Source organism: the organism of the source record quoted next, unplaced genomic scaffold (assembly GCF_019419815.1).
Source record: "Pyrus x bretschneideri cultivar Hongxiangsu unplaced genomic scaffold, Pyrus_bretschneideri_v1 Contig22, whole genome shotgun sequence".
NCBI lineage: Eukaryota > Viridiplantae > Streptophyta > Magnoliopsida > Rosales > Rosaceae > Pyrus > Pyrus x bretschneideri.
The window spans coordinates 3,289,798-3,309,699 of record NW_025999524.1 but is presented as its reverse complement, the minus strand read 5'-3'; the positions used below and the strand labels follow the sequence as shown (position 1 = coordinate 3,309,699).

The window sequence follows — 19,902 nt, the reverse complement described above, 5'->3', positions numbered from 1 at the left end:
TATAAATTGAGAATAAGAAAACATGAAAACTATGAAAACATTTCAAAATCACCCCCGTAATTAAATTCCGAATTCATATTATAATCTTAAATTGTTATTCTATCTTTTTTTGCATGTGTACTAGCATAGCCCTAACAACTTCTCAATTCTTCGTCGTAATTTTTATCACTTTTTTTTTTTTTTTCTCCAAAAGAGAAATCTTTTTTAATAACTTGAGATCTTTCTGTAGCTTGCTTCGGTGTTCATGTAAGAGGTTCAGAATGTATGCCGCTACTTGGCTCCGACGATCCAACTTCCTTCGTATTGGCTGTGCCCGATGTTGAAATATGATGTAATTCCTGATTGTCACACTTAATTAATACCTTCTCCTCTCAAGTGTCGTTAAATCATGTAATCATTTGCATTTACATTGTTACTTGAGGAGATGGATTGTGCTTTTGATATACTTTTCATCCTTGGCCACTAGGCAAGAGTTACAATTACAATTGATTTCAATTGGACTACCATTTTTTTTTGGTTAATTGCTTTTTTAATAGAAAGCTTAACAGATGTATGAAATTATCCAAGAATCATTACTTTAGGTACAGATAAAAAAAACTTGATGTATGAAATGTTGAAAATCAAGAAATTTCAAGGTAGTAAATTGAGATTTATCCTACTTTTTAATTTATTAATTTTTATTTTTTAACTTTTAATTGTTTAATTTTTATTTTTTTTAATGTCCACGTGGCGTTAGATGGACACGTGACGTCCAATCATTGTCCAGGCCGGTGCCACATCATCAGTTAACTGAGGTTCTGACAGAAAACTTAACAGATGTATGAAAGCGTCCTATAATTATGACTTTAGATACTAAACTGGGATGAAAAAAACTTAATATATAAAATGTTGAAAACCAAGAAACTTTAAGGTAGTAAACTGAGATTAACCCAACTTGAAAAGTAGACATTATGTAAGGTTATGTCCAATCAAAATGGCTAAACATGACACAATTCATAATTATAGTCATACAAAAAATTATTTTTAAATAAACAGTATCAAACCATACTCATATATCATCTCTAACCGAAAGACTAAAAATAGTCATTTTCAATAATTTATTAGTTGTAAGTTTATACTTTAAATATATTGGTTAATTTAATTAAAATACAGTTGGAGGTTTTTAAATCTAGCTATTAAATTTGAATTAATTACTGCAACCGAGTAGTTGAGCCCAAAAAAAAGGGCTAAGAGAGGGCTACATTGCCAAGCCTAACGCCCTTTTAACCGAATAATAGTCTAACAGGCTCCATAGAATTATAGCTTTGAAGATGAGTTTTTGACAAAATCAGACCATTTTTTGGTATTGAACCTTTAGCCATATCTATTGGAGATGATCTAAGCGGAAATCCATGTTAATGAACGACATCAAGGGTGGAGCAATGGTTCATCAACTAAAAATCATTGATCATTGATCCCTTAACTCATCAAAACGTACAGCTATGGTTATTGTCATCAATTTCGTTAGAACTTTCGTCAAAATGAGTCACGTGTCACACACGTGATGCTGAATCAAGAGATAGATATGAATAACTAAATGAAAAAAATTGTAGCAATAATCCCTTAATGTTAACCCAATGGGAGCAACGATCTCTCAACGTTAACTCAATTGTAATAACGGTCCTTCTAACATGACTCATTTTTTTACAAAATTCGAACATAGTTAATGAAAATGACCATAGCTATATGTTTTGATAAGTTAAGAGACCAATAGTAATAGATTTTTAGTTTAATGACTATTACTCTAATTAAAGTTGAGGAATTATTGTTACAATTTTCTCTTGTAGATGGTGTGGGATAGAAGGGGACAGATGTTAAAGTTGCAGCGCTTATCTCTGGCGATGGCTCTCCAACCCCACCACCTTCACTCCAGGATCTCTTTCTCTCCTCTGTATTTTTATTTCCAGCTAAACTTATCGGATTTTAAACTGAGAGTAATCGGCTCGCTCACAGTTGTAGGAACGACGTCGCAGAGCGTACCGAAAAAGGCAGGATGATGACCACTGAAACCTCCTACATGAAAGACGCCTTCTCCAAATACACTGATTACATCAACAATCTCGTCAATCCCTAATTTAATTTCCCCCAATTTGCAGCTTTGCGGGTGCTTCAAAGGGTCGTAAAAGCAATGTTGTTTTTTTGCCTGTTTTGTTTGTAGAACGACAAGCGGGAAAGGGTCGTAAAAGCAAGTCGCGATATCACCATTAACAGCAAAAAGGTCATCTTTCAGGTCCACAGGTAAGAGAGCTGCAGCCTGCAGGGGACTGATTTTAGAAGTAGGATTATCTTCCTTCTATTTTTCCGTTTTATTTAAACGATTAAGTCACATCAACATCTTATATTAATTTTTTATAAAAAAAGAAAGACAAAATAGAGAATCTGAGAGGAGAAGATGGAATGACATGGAAAGAGAAGGGAGGAGAGAATCCTAGTCCCATCCCAGATTTTTGGTACTACAGTACCATTCTATAATTATACTTGGACTTGTGCAGGTACAATAATATGTTGAAGCTGCAACCTTCTATAAATTTTGCAGGACTAGGACTCTTTTAAATCTTGAGGAGATATACGGAGGTATGTGGCTCTATATATAACTTCAATTACCTTACAGAAGCGCTTCAGGTTCTTAATAGTAGTACTCTCCGCAAGTCGGCAATATTCGTTAGTTAAGTCTGCATAACACCCATTAACTAGCATCTAAAATGTAAATGTGAGATTCTGATGAGGTGATAGGCTTTGTCGGCCTACGACATCTATCTTCCTTGCAAAGTGGTGGTCATGATGGACAACTGCATTCAAGTTGCTTTCAAAAAGCTTTATCATCATCCAAAACCGCCTCCAAAAATCATGAGAAGAATACCTCAGACGTTCGATGAAATAATCTTTCATCATCCGGTCATGACATTCTTGTTTATCACGCTACACAAATGAACGTCCCATGACAGAACCATGATGGCTAGATTCGGCATGGTGCTGATATTGAATAAGAGAGTTTGCAAATTCAGCTTCTTCTGCGTTCATTTCTGCATTGGCAGTTGCACGGCTTGCTTGGTATTGTGTCATCTGCATTGCCAAGCTACGCCTTCTTCTATCACTTATTGATGAGATATTGATGATTTTTAGGAAATAAAAACACTTTGAAAGTTGGAAGATTGGTGAATATAGAGGATTATTGAAGGTTTGAATGTTGTGTGATAGTTTGATATTCAACCTGTGTTTATATAGAGGATGATTGAAGGTTTCAGTTTCATGTGTGTAGTTTTGTGTTTCATGTGTTTTGTATGTATGTTGGTATGTTTTTCGTGTGTATCATGTGTTCTATGTGTGTTTCATCTCTATCATGTGTTTTGTATGTCCTTCACATGTATTTTGTGTGTTTCATGTATTTTGTGTTTATACATCTCTATCATGATTTTTATATTCTTACATAGTGTTTCGAGAGTTTCATGTATCGATTAATGATTTTTCAATATTTATCGAAATTTAAATATTTTTAGATTAAAATGTTCATAAAATTAATTTACGATAGTCTACATAATTTTTTTTTTAAAGTTAATTTAAGAAAAAAATTAGCCCAAATTCATTCTTTAATAATATAGGGCTAAAATTTTAGGTCGGAAATGTTGGAGCAGAAAAGCTGTCTCTAGGCTAAAAATTTTAGGTTTTAGGCCAAGAGTTGGAGATAGTCTTAGAATCCAAAGGAACCGGCCTTAGGGCCGAATGGAACTTGGGCCTCCAGCCCGTTTACCCTAAACCCTAAAATCCATTAAACCTAAACCCTTCAGGCCCAACCCAGTTCCAACCCAAGACCTAACCCGATTGACCCGACCCGGACCGTTGACTTTGACCCGACTCGTCAACGGTCAGTGTTGACTTTGACTGTCAACATTGACTTTTTGACTTTTTTTCGGGTTTTCGTTCGGGACCCATCCTAGGCTAATTTCGACGTCCTTGACCCGTTCTTCCAAATTCAATCGTTTGAGTATGGTTTCATTAATTGTACCCTTTATCTGCTTAGGTGCAATTACTAGCGGTGATTCTGTTATTCCTATTTCATACGGCTCTTCTACGATAGAGTATATGTGAGTGGACCCCTTCTAAAATGCATGTTTTACTAGTAGAAATGCATACATGAAAAACATGATTTAATGAGCACGTTTTATGAAACAGTTTGATGAGTAATTGGATTTACCTTATATGATTATCATGCTTACTTAGAATATTTTGGAATACCATATTTTCTATTGAACCCATATTCTTTGTAGAATATCTGATGGATGACGATATACTATTTAGAACATGTTTTTTTTTTTTTTACACACTTCTTTATAGTATAGATGATAGATGACTTTATACTATGAAGATGTTTTTGAGATATATGTACCTGTGTTTGGAAATACTATGTTCAATGTTTTGTGCGTATCTAGTGGTCACTGTTCTGCCTTCGGGTGATGTTACTTATATTGCCTTCAGGTGGGCGTGTGTAGGGCATTGTTCTGTGCAAGAGAGATACTGATACCACTAGTTAACACACTATATACGAGATATGCATTACGGAAGGGTTTTATGGCATGCTAGGGTTTTCGGAAACCTATTACATATTACGCTATTGATGTTTTCATAAAACTTTGGGGGTTAGTATATTGATAACTGCTTTATTATATATATATATATATATATATCAACTTGGTCCACTCATGTTTGTTTTGCGCCCCCTCAGGACATAAGAACGAGGAATACTACCCGAGCTACGAGGCATTCCCCTACCAGTGACATCATGCTATATTCTCTCTGCTTTGACATCTATTGTAATATCACTTATCTACCTTACTTTCCGTTTGTACTCAATATTAAGGATGTATACTCTAAACATGTCATGCATAATCATAACAATTCATTGTTGGCAATTGAATATTGTTATTGTCATAGTACTCTACTACTGCATGAATAGTCATATTCTATTATCTTGCCACAATTTATGTGCATGTCTCACATGTTCTCAGCATTTACATTAATTAAATAGCTTTTGTCACCCTCAGATGTCGGCTAGCACATGACCATCCTAATGTCCTAACTCCTAAGAACATCAGGATCGAGGCGTGTCACCTGTTAATTTCTTATAGGTTATCTGTTTGATGTTGATGAAACAAAATTATATAATATGTTGCTTTACTTTTTTTTTGGTCGAAAAATATGTTGCTTTACTTAAATCAACAAATTTTGAAAGTAGACCACCAACTCCTCCACTAAGATTAGTTTATCCATGGATATGATTCATCCAATATCTTCCATTATTGGCAAAATCTGTTGTCAAGTAGTAAATAAACTAAATAAAGTAATCTATTTATGGTTTTGTTGATCCTAAAAATTACAAAGCCTACGCGGCGCGCAGGCCGAATAACTAATAAGCTAACTAAGTCCTTCGGTTGCATGTGGGGCGTGCCAACTCGTCGGTCGAGCTCGGCCGAAGGAGTAAAATTTGTTGATGTTGCATTGAGCGCGTTGCTAACTTCTTTATCTTGCGACTGCGACCGAGGAAGGAACACTCTCGGTCTTTAGGTTCTAGAGCCTGAAGACGAGCCTGCTAGTTCGGCGAAGTTCACAAGTCGTCGGTGCCTGATTCGATCACCGTGATTATATTCGTAAGAGTATAAGCACGTCGAATCGACACCAGACTATACGGACACAAATATTCAAAGGTGATGTATGTCTTGATGGTGAACGTGGTTCGGCCGTCAGAATGCCGACCTTTAAAACTCACTTGTGAATATCCAATCATAAAATCACTCAGTGTCCGATACGCCAAACGTCGTAACTCGTAACACCTTACTTCGCCGAGACGGCTGATAAGATGACCCCTGCTAATAAGGATTCGAAAACCCTTCTCGGCCGAGACTTGGACAGATAACCAGTCGGCCTCGACGCAGTGCTGTTTATGCAAACTGAAGATGCTCCTCGGTCGGCTGATTCTACGGCAACAGTGCTGTTTATCCAAATTGAAGGTGCTCGTCGGTTGCCTCCACAGTGCTGTTTATCCAAACTGAAGGTATGTTGGCGGAAAAAGAAAAAGACAAATCTCAAGGTAATTGAGAGGTTTTGCGCAGGGCAATTGTATGTTGAATTGAAGGTCCTTCTTTGTTGCATGATTTCTTGTATTTATAGCACCCACTCCTTGAGACCGAATCAAACCCCTATCTGGATTGGGAGTCTTTGCCCTGTTCCAACTTTACTTCGAACAACCCTACTCCCATTAGGACTTTGAACTTACTCCCCTTCGAGGCTTTATTCCTTGCTGGCCGAGAATCCTAGTTGCACCAGGACTTCCTCGACCCTCTTTATTTATCTGGACTACTCCTTCTTATGATAGGACTCGACCAACCCTGCTAAATGGCCCGGAATCCATCAGGTAGCCCATAGTATTTGACACAGCTTTGGGCCGAGCACAACCCTATGCTCGGCCCAACAATATTATTTCGAGCCCAAACAGGTTTTTATAACATTCATTAAATAAACTGAAGTCTCTAATGTCAAGATGTGCTATTTCACTATGGTTAGGGTGGGCTGAAATGTCTTTAGCCTTTCCATTTCATACAGGAGACTAGTCTTACTCTTCAGAGTGTAGGATATCTCAGACTTCAACTAAAAAATTCATAAAAACTTACATAGCAAGAATATATTGTTATATAACATCTCGTGCTAATAATATAAGAATATAAATTAACACAATATAATAGTAGTAATATTCATGTCATATAAGTCATTATTCTCTAATAAACAAATATTTAAGAGTAATGAATGACCATCGACCCTTTATCACATTAATATTTTATGTTTACTTATACCTACCACTTATATATATATGTATGTTAAAGAAGACCATGTGCAGCTTGATCCAATGGAACATAAATTAACACAACATAATAGTAGTAATATTCATGTCATATAAGTCATTATTCTCTAATAAACAAACATTTAAGAGTAATGAATGACCATCGACCCTTTATCACATTAATATTTTATGTTTACTTATACCTACCACTTATATATATATGTATATTAAAGAAGACCATGTGCAGCTTGATCCAATGGTGGGGTTGTTGCCGACGAATATATTGGATCAAACTATATATGCTAGTCGACCATTGAAGAAAAACCAAGACGTCTTTGGCGCCTTTCCTATTCTGAATATACCATGAAAACACCTCAACCTCCTCCTCCTGTTGTTCCCCGATACTTGCAAGAAAAGGAACTCAGCCAAGAAGACAAAGACTTTATGTTCTCTCTACCTACAGAAAAAGGTTGGGTTGCAGATGGCCTTCACAAGTACCATGGTTTTTGGCTGTCAACTAAGCAAATGCATGGAGTTTTGGCATGCCAGAAACACTTCCAAGCCGTAGATTCTGATATCGTTCTTGTTACCACTGTCAAATCAGGCACCACTTGGCTCAAGGCACTTTTGTTTGCCCTTGTGAAACGAGCGCACTATCTGGACCCTCAGCGACACCCTTTGCTCACAGAAAATCCTCATGTTCTTGTGCCCTGTTTGGAGTTCGATGTCTACACCGACAAACAGGTACTTCCTGACCTCTCCTCCGTGGCCCGTCCAAGGCTCATTTCGACTCATCTACCGTATGTTTGTCTGCCGGATTCTGTCAAACATTCGGGTTGCAAAGTTGTTTACGCGTGTAGAGATCCTAAAGATGTGTTTGTTTCACTTTGGCACTTCTCGAACAAACTGAGGCCAGTGGGTAGTGGAACCATGTCACTTGACGAAGCGTTCGATAAGTTCTGCCTGGGAGTGAGTACGTCCGGACCCTTTTGGGATCACGTACTCGAGTTTTGGAAGGAGAGCTTAAAGAGGCCTGAAAGTGCATTTTTCATCAAGTATGAGGAAATGAAACAAGAGCCTGCTCTTCACCTGAGGAGGCTGGCCGAGTTCTTGGGGTGCCCATTTTCCCCGGAAGAAGAGACACATGGAGTTGTGGACGGTATCTTAAGGTTGTGTAGTTTTGACAATTTAAGCAATTTGGTTGTGAATAAAAGTGGGAAATTACCGACCGGTATCGAGAATAGTGCATTCTTTAGGAAAGGTGAAGTTGGAGATTGGATGAATAATTTGACCCCTGAGATGGTGAAAAAACTAGACTCCATTACTCAAGAGAAGTTGCATGGTTCCGGGCTAAAGTTCTAGGGTTTGCATTTTTTTCTCCCTGTGTGAGAGTCTTTATCTGTCTGTGAGAGTTCTTTTCCTTGTGTGAGCGAGTTCTTCATTCCGGTAAATCGTTTTGTCGCCGGCCCTAACCATGGCCAATGTCGGTGGCAACCCTTTTTCTCTTTGTGCTTTCTTGTTTTCTTCTCTGCTGCTCTATTTTTTCCGGCCCATTTTTTCCCTTTGTTTCCACCCCTTGCGCCTTTGATTTAGCCAGCCTCTGCCCACAATCGGAATGCTTCTTTTTATGATTTCCCCTTTCTTCGCCTCCCACTTATCTCTCCACCCCCACGCATCTACTCAAACCAATTTCTTTGTCTCTCACTTGGATTTGTCCTCTCTCCACTCCGCAATTGCTTCGTTCCTCAAGCATTTTGTTTAGTCGTGTTTCACGGCCATATTAGATTGTGCGTAGTGCTTCGGCTCGGGTTTTACACCACCAATTTCCTCCTGTGTGTCGGTCTCGACCCTGCTACCTGTTGGGGTAGCTTCCGTTCATTCTCTTGGTGGCTGCTGTTCCAACATGTGGGTTGTTTGCTAGTGGATGATGAAATTTGGTTCTTTTTTTTGTTTCAGGGTTAGTTCTTATCTCGACGGCGGAAGAGGATCCATGCCCTTAGGGTTTCTTTGTGTGTTTTTCTGTGTAGGGCTCACCTTTTGGGTTGAGTTTTTCCTTGTAGTTTTTTTGGAGGTCATAATGTTGTAGTGTGCTTTGTGTGTTTTTGGGTCTCCATTCTTGTATGTGTGGTGTGTTGGTAATAAAATGTCACCTTTCGACCCCCCAAAAAAAATGTTCTAATGTTTACTTGTTACTGCTTATGACATCTTTATTTATTTGAGATCAGAAAATCATTGATGAGTAAAAGAAAGAAGGAAAGTGTATGGGATCAACTAGTTCCCTAGTAGTAATACTCCTTGACGTTATACATAACTCATCTCTATTTTTTCATGTGTAGCATAGGAGAAATCTGGAATTAGAATAATCTCAGTACTCATGTTTAATAACCGTTAGAATAAGTCACTAATGAGAATGGTTGAATTATTAGTTCTATATAAGTAAAGATAAACTAGTGCTTAATCTTTTTCGTCATCCTGTCTGCAAATCTATAATCCTACTCTAATGATTACCACTAGTTCCACCTTCCTAGGAAGTTTGATCACTACAAAAAAGGCAATAGTCACGCCTTTGAAAATATCGAAGGAGGGAACCTAACTTAAATCACCAACTCTGATTCTCTTTGTCGCTCCTTTAGGTTTTCTTTTACAATTTGCATCAGATCTGTTTTTTTGTTCCCAGTTTAATTTGGATTTTTAAAATTTGACATACATTTGAGATCTGGTCTTGTTGTTCGTGGTTTTGAGTTTTCAAGAGCATTTTTCTTTTTCTTTTTTTTTTTTCTTTTTTTTTATTTATCAATTTACTTAGGATTATTAAGACCGTTCGTCCCTTTCATCTGCATCCATCGTAACCTGCTGTATTCTTTCTTCCTAAAACTCAAGCATAACATCAGACATTAATTTGTATTTAAATCATAAAATGTTTTCACATACATCAACAAACATCAAACTAAGAGCCTTGACAAAAAAGTGCGGTTAAACAACAAAATTAATATTAAAACAAAGAAAAAATGGAAGCTTAGAAGTGAAAAGCATACCCACCGGCATCCCACCACCCCCCCCCCCCCCCAAAAAAAAGATGTTCAGTTGCTTCATCAAATACTATCCATTGTTTCACAAAAAAAATGTGAAAAGGGAAAACATCGTCATTTTATCAAATAGTTAGAAGGCTAAATACAACACAAACAACATTAATTCATCCTTAAACTACTAGCTTACATGGGCTTCCTTCAAAGCTCAAATCCTTTGCACTCCTTGACAGAACTGGGAATATATATTTTCAGGGAATCTTTTTGTAAAAATCTCAATCTCCAGGAATTTCTTTAGTATATGAATTACCTGTGGTATACAACAATTTGTATGCTACATATTAATGATTTATTGAAAAGAAAAGAAAATTTTGATGAAATGCAGACAAAAAGAAAAGCAAAACCTGAAATCGAAAGCACGTATGAAATATCAAAAATTTTACTCTTACTATCTATGTGTACTATCATTTGTACCATCTCTTTAGACCATCTCTAACCCTTGGGCAAAAAGCCAAATTTTTTAGCTCAGAAACAATTTTTTTACTCCAACTCTTATGACCTGAAATTTTAGCCTCAGATTATTAAATAATGAACTTAGGCTAATTTTTTTCTCTTAAATTTACTTTTTTTAAAAAAAAAAAAATTTATGTAGATTATCATAAATTAATTTTATGAACATTTTAATCTAAAAATATTTAAATTCCAATAAATATTGAAAAATCACTAAATCGATACATGAAACTCATGAAACACTATAGAAGAATATGAAGATCATGATAGAGATGTATAAACACAAAATACATAAAACATACTAGACACACAAAACACATATAAAGCACATGCAAAACACATGTGAAGGACATACAAAACACATAATAGAGATGAAGCACACACAGAATACATGTGAAACACATGACACACACGAAACATATACAAAATACATATGAAACACATGAAACACAAACCTACACACATAAAACTGAAACCTTCAATCATCCTCTATATAAACACAGGTTGAATATCAGACCATCACACAACATATTCACCAATCTTTCAACTTTCAAAGTGTTTATATTTCCTAAAAATCCTCAATATCTCATCAATGGGTGATAGAAGAAAGCGGAGTAGAGTAATGCAGATGGCAAAATACCAAACAAGCCTTGATATTGAGGATGCAGAAATGATCAACGCAGAAGTTGAATTTGCAAACTCGCTTATGCAATATGAGCACCATGCCAAATCTAGCTATCGTGGTTCTGTCATGGGGCGTTCATTTGTGCAGCACGATAGAGAAGAGTGTCATGACTGAATGATGAAAGATTATTTCATCGAGCATCCGAGATTTCCTGCTCATGGAACTTTTCAATGATTTTATCTCACAAAACCTTTTTATTTTAATTCGTGCCAACTGCACCTTTGTCGCTAACAGAAACATGCCAAGCAAAAAGCAACATCTTCCTCATGGGTACAATTACGACCTTTAATATGCTCTCTTACCATCTTGAAAAATTTGGAAATGGGAAGAAATGGTAGAAAGAAAATTTGGAAGAATTGTAGGAGAAAAGTAAGTTTTATGTGGATGTTTGAACAAATACATAGGCATTTATAGAGTTTTTGGGTGAAGTTTGAGTTAAATAATTTTTTTAATTGTTTTAGCTGTTGGATTTAAATTTGGGCTGTTAGATCTTTTTTTTTTACCGTTAGATTTGATTATATTCAATCTCAGTTGTTAGATTCAATGTATTTTAAAATTACATTTTTTAAAAAACAAAATTTGAATATGGACCATTGGATCAACCAACGGTCCAAAAATTTCAGTCATCGGATGATTAAAAGAGCCGTTGGGCTTATGATGGTTGGCGACAGCGGCCCTTACAGTGGGTCCCACCCTATCAAGCGTTGAAAGCCTTAGCCCGCGTGGGGCGAGTGATCGGACCGAGAGTGGGTTGGGTTTAGGTGAGTCCACGCGTTTCTGGGCTAATTCTTGGGGGAGGGTATTTGGCTTTTGTTTGGCATTTGGCTTAGGTTGGGTTGGGTTGGGTTGGGTTGGGAATAAATGGGGAAATTTGGCAAATAGCCCAGGGTTGGGTTTGGTCTTGATAAAAATAGAACTCACACATGTTGGTAGACCTTATCTTTATTAAAATGGAACTTTAACGAAACATTCATAGTACTGTTCATTTTAATGAAAAATCACATTTTTACTCTAAAAAATCAATTCTAATACCATTAACTTACAACACATTTTTGTTATTTTCGTTAAAACTCAAAGTTTTTAAGTTATTTTCATTAGTTTTTCTTTACTAAAAAGATAGTGCAAATGATAAATAAATAGATTATAAGTATAGTAAAACTCGGCAAATATTACGGTCCGCAAGTTCTGCATAGAAGGATTCAGAAAGCATACGAGTTCCTGCGCAAGTGGGCACAATAAAGTGGAAATCTCTCCTTTGTATCCTAGACCCTAGAATAAAAAATTAGGAGTTTTAACAAAAAATTCACGGTACTGATCATTTTAACGAAAAATCACATTTTTACGCTAAAAGTCAATCCCGGTACTATTCACTTTACCCTTTATTTTGTCCTTATCATTGAAACTCAAAGTTTTCAAATCATTTTCATTAGTTTTCCTTAAAAAAATTCACTATGGATCTCTCCTAACATTTAGGTAACTCCAAACAAGTGCACATCAGTAATGCAAATATCCGGAAATGAATAAAGTCTTTAATTTTTATGGAAATGAACTAGTGTTTCTTGCAGCAAATGCGCTCTGGCCTTTATATATAATGTGCACTCTAAAACACTATCTAGCATCCAACTAATATTGAAGCATTTTTTTGATAAAACTCCACATATGTCTGATTGTGCTATGTTAATTAATAAGTTAGGCAGAGTATAGATATTGTTGTGTGAGATCTCAAGAATTTATTATCTAGAAGAGAAATATTTGGAAAAAAAAAATATGTTTAGGTTATTTATTGAGAATGTATTTATGAAAAGGTTATGGACGTTATTACGAGTTTGTAACATGTTTCGGATTTACTTTTCAGAACTTGAATGAATTTTTAAGATGATTTCATGTTGGACCAATGTGTGATGACAGCCACAAGTCCGGAATTAGCCACGTGGAGATCAATTTGATAGCCACCAAGCTACTTACGTGGAGCTTTCTTTACATGATTACCTTGGGTTTGCATGCACTAAGCTGAAAGTGGCCGTGAATTAACTTGCAGTCATCATGTGTATGTGACTCATGGTTATATGGTAGGAGCTGTTGAATTAATGGCTTAAGTCATCCATGAGCAAACTTACCACTTTCTGCCGTCCATTTGGTCCAATTAGAGGCTAGTGTTAGGTGCCTCATTTGTAGTATAAATAGGAGCTCTGCTCCATTTGTTTTCGAACTACCATTGGCATCCACTACTTTACGCAGAGGTGGTTGTATACATGCGTGTGTGTGTGTGTGTGCTTGTATTAATATATATGTATTGGTTTCAAGGGCTTGGCTAGTTCTTATCTCTGGCATTTACAGGATGATTGATTCGTGGTCGGCGGAAAGTACTGCAGGTGCTTCGGCAACGGGAGAGGATCCATGCATTTGGGTTTCTTTGTGTGTGATTTTGTGTAGGGTTCATCTTTTGGGTTGGGCTTTTCTTCTGTTGTTGTTTTGGAGGGCCTAATATTGCTGTGTTCCTTGTGTGTTTTTGGACCTCGATTTTTGTACGTATGATGTGTTTGTAATAAAATGTTACCTTTTGACTAAAAAAAAAGGGTTTTAGGGTTCGCTTATTACTGCTTATGACATCATTATTTCTTTGGGGAGAGGAAGTCATTAATGAGTAAGAGAAAGAAGGAAAGTGTACGGGATCAACTAGTTCCCTAGTAGTAATAATCATTAACGTTACACATATCAACTAATTACCTAGTAGTAACCCATCTCTATATTTTCTATGTGTAGCATAGGACAAATCTTGAATTAAACTAATATCAATATTCATGTTTAATAAACGTCGGGAATAAGTCATTAATGAGAATGATTAAATTATTAACTCCATGCATGTAAGTAACGATAAATTAGTGCCTAATATTTTTTGTCATCCTCTCTGCAAATTTGTATCCTACCCTAATGACTGAAATTGCCACTAGTTCCACCTTCCTAGGAAAGTTTGATCACTACACAACAAAAAAAAAAAAAAAAAAAAAAAAAGGCAATAGTCACGTTTTTAAAGTATTGGAGTGAATATAACTTGAATCACCGACTTTGGCCCTCTTTTTGCATCAGGTCTGTTTTTGTTTTCGGTTTTAAGTTGGATCTTCGAAATCTGACTTATACATTTGAGATCTCGCCTTGTTGTTCGTGGCCCTGAGTTTTCAAGACCATTTTTTTCTTCGATTTACTAACCCCAACAGGCAATCTTAGCGTTAATCTGCATTCATCGTAGGTTGCTTTATTCTTAATTTCTTCCTAAAACCCAAACATAATATCAGACATTTATAATTTAAATCATAAAATGTTTTCACATACATCACCAAACCGTTGGAATTTTGACAAAAAAGAGAAGAAGAAAACATACAAACTTCGAAACTCAGAAGTCGGCTCCCAGACTTGGCTCCTTCATTTCACACTTCGTGAGACAAGCACTTGGCTTGCACACTCTGGTAACTAGCTCTGGTTACACAGTTTCTATTTCCTTTTTACTCTCTCATATATGGAAAGCATATGGTTGAAGATATTTTCAACCACCAAGATTCTTCTACACGGCTCCTGCTTTACATGGAGGAGAATAGCTCTCTCCGCCCAACTAAAGCATCTACCCGTGGCCTCTTATACCAAGCATTTGTCTTGGTGTTTTATATTCCTATTAGTACAACAACTTTAACATTAATATTATTTCAACACTTTCCAAGACATGTTGTATGGTAAACGGACATAAAATTCATTTCCAACTACTGAACTATTTCGTGACGGTTAACATATAGGTAAGTTCAAACAAGAGTACAGGATTTCGTAATGCAAATATCAGTTTTTAATTTCATGGAAATGAACTTGTGTTTATGCAGCATGTGCTAAGTTTAACACAACATTGCACCACTTGAGTTTATTGCGGCAGGTGCGCTCTGGCCTCTCTCTCTCTCTCTGTCTCTCTCCATGTATAGTGCATTCCGGAACCCTATATTGGCATCCAATTTTGTAGTTTGCACCACCAGTTGAGAGAGACCAAAGTTTAGTTTCAGCCCATCTTTATTTTTGGGCCTTTTCATAAGTACCTGTCAAAACTTTTGAATGTGGTTTTTTAAAGACTTTTTAACAAAAATATTTCTTGAGATTTGCATAATTCATCACTTTAATATTTGAAATTTCAAATCAATAGAAGTGATCCATGAGTTTGTCATTCATTAATCATTTTGGTCCTTCCTTGAAAAATTATGTTAAATAAGGACCAACTGACAAAAATATCCTCAATTTAATAAATAATGGGCCAAAATGATTTGACAAAAATTGAGGGTATTTTTGTCATTTTGTCATTATTTAATGAAGATTTTTCAAGGCATGACCAAAATGATTGATGATGAACAAACTCAGAGACCACTTTTATTGATTTCAAATCTCAATAATCAAAGTGAGGAGTTATACAAATCTCATCGACCATTTTGGTTAAAAAGTTTTTTTTTTTAAATTATTATTACAAACGATATTATTACTTTAAATTACACTACTGAAAGAAAAATGTTTTAATTTGGAATGCGATGGCGATATCGGAAGAAAATTATTACTATTATGTTTGTTACCAAATTATCAAAGAAATCCATTTGATAAAAAAGTATAAAAAAATAAAGAAAAAAAAAAAAGAAATTCATAGGTTGGTTTCGATATGTACGTACTACGTACCATATTTATGTTCATGTTGTCCACTTCGGGACTAATGTGATTATGGTGATGGTGTTATATACCAATGGCGTAAATATATAATACCATCCAATAGCTTTCTCAACTTAAAGAACTAGTACATATGATTAAGCAGGATACTTTGTAATTTTAATACAACGATAATTATTGGTTTGGGCTTGCATCACAAAGTGATTTCAAAATCTTTGATACTCATTTTTAGGTCATCGTATATTAGTAATCATTGCAAAAGTTTACCATTGAAAATTGTTTAGCCCTTTTATTATTACTGTGAAAATTTTACTGTTTATCGACAATATTGTGTTTGTATATTTATCATGTTATATTAGATAAACAAACGGCTTTCAAGATTAGCAAGTTTTTATAAAAATTGAAACTAGTTATAACTCGTACGTAATCAAAAGCAGTTGGAACGCATGATGAGTTATTTCCTCTTTTTAAAGGTAACATGTCGGTAAGGAGACATGTCATGTTATCGTCCACACCATATAAGTTGTTGGTTGCAAACTGCAATTGTTAGCAAATTAAATTATGGAACCTAATTATTAGGTGAATTAATTGAAAATTGAACCCTATAACAATAATCGTTCAACTAATATATCTTACCATACAACTTACGAGGATCTCACGCACACATACAAAGCAAACATTTAAGAGCACGGAATGTTAGTTTAAACATAATTAGTCAGTGAGTTAGGTGATGCTAATTAGGCATATCTACTTATATGCATGCATGCGGCATGACGTGCTCTCAACTCTAACTGTGGATTAAAGTCGCTCCTGTTTAGCTAAGTGTGGATTGATTGTTGAGTTTGAACGGTTATGTTCGAAGAATCTCCTGATATTATGATCAACATCTTTCAATTTCTTTTTATTCGGTAGCTACCTCTCATCTATTAATTTACCTTGTTAGACACTTTTTTAATACTAGTAATACGGAGAATTTACATGAATCAGTCTCAATTGTGTAAAAACAGGATTCCTAAAATCAGTCGTCCACAAATTTCTATTAATGTGCATGTAAAATTCATAATGCGTCAATTATTAAAATTAACTCATATTTAATGTATGTGTACTGCTAAGATTAGTCGCTAACAATTTTCAATTACTAATACAAACACATTTGAAGATCACATTATATTCATCAATTCTTTGGGTTCGATTATTTGCATGTGAAAAACCGACAGTAGCATTCTTAACAATACAAAAGTAGTCGGTTGTACAAATAATTATCTTTTTCTTCCTTATAGACGGGAAGAAAACATAACCTCGTTGTCATAGTACTTTCCGAAGTGACAAGTAATAGTACAATAGTACTAGAGTTGGCTGGTGGAGGAATCTGGTTGCAGCCCCATCTACAAACAGAGACTGGAGGAGTAGGAGGGAGGTTCTATCAATCAGCATTGGGCATCGGCCTCAGGGATCGTGGGGGGGGGGGGGCCTTGTCTTCTATGGCCCTCTGGCTGTAGGGTACCACGGTGAGTTCACACGGTGGACGTGAACCACACACGTTCTTGTTGGGACCAAAAAGGGCAAACCCAGTTCTTCATAGATTATGTAAGAGGCGTTCCACGCTCGAAAAGTGTACAGTCTAGAGAGGTAGCCCTCTGTTTTTAGGACGTCTGGTTTTCCACTGTGGAACTAGCAATAGTATTGTCAATCACAATTTAACAAACACCAAATCTTATGTACATCGGCGGCAGAGCCGTAGCAACTGCCTACTCCATCTGATTCTCAAGTACAAAATGTGATTCCTTAGAACAATAAAATATACATGTATGCATGAACTTAAGTTGGAAAACTATCATAATTTATTTTATTTCATGTTGATTGTTTACCAAAACCCCATTTCGATTAGTAATACTTCTTATATATTAATTATGATGAAAATAATTTCTAAACAATAAGATTGATCTACACTGAAAACATTATCATGTGTTACTAAATATGTTTTGCATTTTCGTGTTTTTACAAATAATAAGTATTAGATTTTTATTTTAAAAGAAAATAGTATTAAATTCTATAACAAGGTTTGTTTGCAGGCGAAGTCACGCACTCTCTACTTAGTACAAAAGGGGTCAAGCAAACGTCTAAATATTTCATTTTTAAGAGTATCAATGACCCATTTTTTAACTTTTGTCCGCTACATAAACCATATGAATGCTAAGGAAATGCTCTCAATGTTGAACTCTTCATGAATTCTCTGCAACCTTATAGTTTAACTTTAATTTATATGCTAATATTATAAAATATTATGACTGAAACATAAGATGTAAAAAATTCATAAAAAATCTCCTTTTTAAAAATTTACTTAACATTTCTCTATAAACTATAGAAATTAGCAAAGACACCCGTTCCTCAAAAAGGGGTCACAACTCCCAACTCCAAACCAGCTGAGTAGCCCACAGAACCACAGTTTACCTAAAACCCGGTTACCCGAACCAAAAAGGAGATAACAGGATAAAACAGACCGGGTTACCAGATGTTCAGGAATCGGATTCGGACCCCTTCCATTTTTCCCGGCTTTTCTGACGTGGACTTGAGGTGGCAAAGGTAAGCTTCGTGCTCACGAAAAGCCATTTACTAATTTCTAAAAGGAAAAAATACTAATTAACTAATTAAAAAGGTTAAAAACCGAAGGATAATGACATGCACGTGTTTCGTGCATGACTGCCATGCCAGCTCCATATGTAAACCTGCATGCTGGTCTGCCTCTTGTCACGTGCTTTTTGTACGACCCCCCAAAAAGGTGTTTTCATTTGACAAAAGTGGTCGGTGTTATGTATAGTAAGGTCGTTTGACCGTTGACCAATACCTGTAGGCTTGACCTATTAGCTGTAACTGAGCCGTGGGTTACGGTTTTGATGATTGGATATTTTCGTGAGATTGGAAACAGTCAGAATGGTGGTTAGTCGTTAACGGCGGGTGGAGCGTTGTGTGTATGAACCATGATGACAAGGATTTGGAGATACTAATATAATATAAAAATGAATAAAATGGGAGTTTTATTCACTTGGATTTGATTCAAAGAGAAGCAATTGTTATATTAAATTATTGTTGCTGGCCCGGATGTGTAATGATTGTGCTAAACTTGTTGGTGCATGTCTAAAAAGCAATTATCATATGGATTATATTAATATTATCGCATAGTATCAACTTAAAGATCTAACTTGATATGATAAAAGGAAAATTATTATGTCAAGGTAGTGGAATTTCAATCTGAGTCAGAACTATAGTATATTTCTTGTCATTGTATCTTGATCGTAAATTTAACTGTTCACTAACCTGGTTCATGTTAATTATGAACCTAGTATTTTATAGTTTTTGTCCAAGTTGAACTCTATTTTTCACGATTCTTCTGATTTTGTCTTGATTTTATCTTAAATTTAGAACGATTTGGAGTACAAATGAATTAGCATGGGTTGACTTAGATTCTTGATTTAACAAAAATCTCATTAGTAAAAGAACTGATCCGTTATTCTTCGAATTGTCCCAAATTAAGATTCTCAATTAACAAAGACCTCAATACTAAAAGTACCAGACAAGGGAAGAATATGATAAATTTCCAAATGTGTATGGTTAATACGACACTATCATAATATCTACTAGATAATTTAGGGCACTTGGAAAACAAGTTGCTCTTCTTCCAAGATACGTACCCTTTTTGGCTTAGAAACCGCACATGCCATACACTTCCTAGAAGGAAAAAAATGGCTGATTTGGACACCAGTTGAATAGGGTTCGATTCATGGACGTGGTTTACCCATCCAAATGGGTTACAACACAATGACACATAGTGCCATAGTGGGGACAGTGCATGGCAGAAAGACATTGTCCGAGACTTAATGGTTGGTCTCAATTAGGTTTCTCTGTGTCGATATAGGCTCACTAGCTACGTGGAAATTACCTCCACATGAAGATGTCAAGATAACGTTAATTGTTTTAACTTATTATGCGTTTTTTTAAATTTATTTGCATTATCGTTGTAAAATTAATTTAAAACATTACTATTTAATGTCTCTGTTTTATACAAGTCATTCGTCTGCCATTATTGTCCACAAATGGAAAAATTGGTGGACATATTAAGTTTAACAGACAAT

At 35.7% G+C, this 19,902-nt stretch overlaps 1 protein-coding gene across 1 annotated transcript; it reads left to right on the top strand.

The window, feature by feature from the left end:
* The first annotated feature begins 7,135 nt into the window (after positions 1 to 7,135).
* On the top strand, positions 7,136 to 9,019 carry LOC125477875 (cytosolic sulfotransferase 12-like). The gene has a single exon (XM_048585393.1). It carries the CDS (start codon positions 7,232 to 7,234, stop codon positions 8,228 to 8,230), a length of 999 nt encoding a protein of 332 aa, XP_048441350.1. The 5' UTR covers positions 7,136 to 7,231; the 3' UTR covers positions 8,231 to 9,019.
* The last annotated feature ends 10,883 nt before the right edge of the window (positions 9,020 to 19,902 follow it).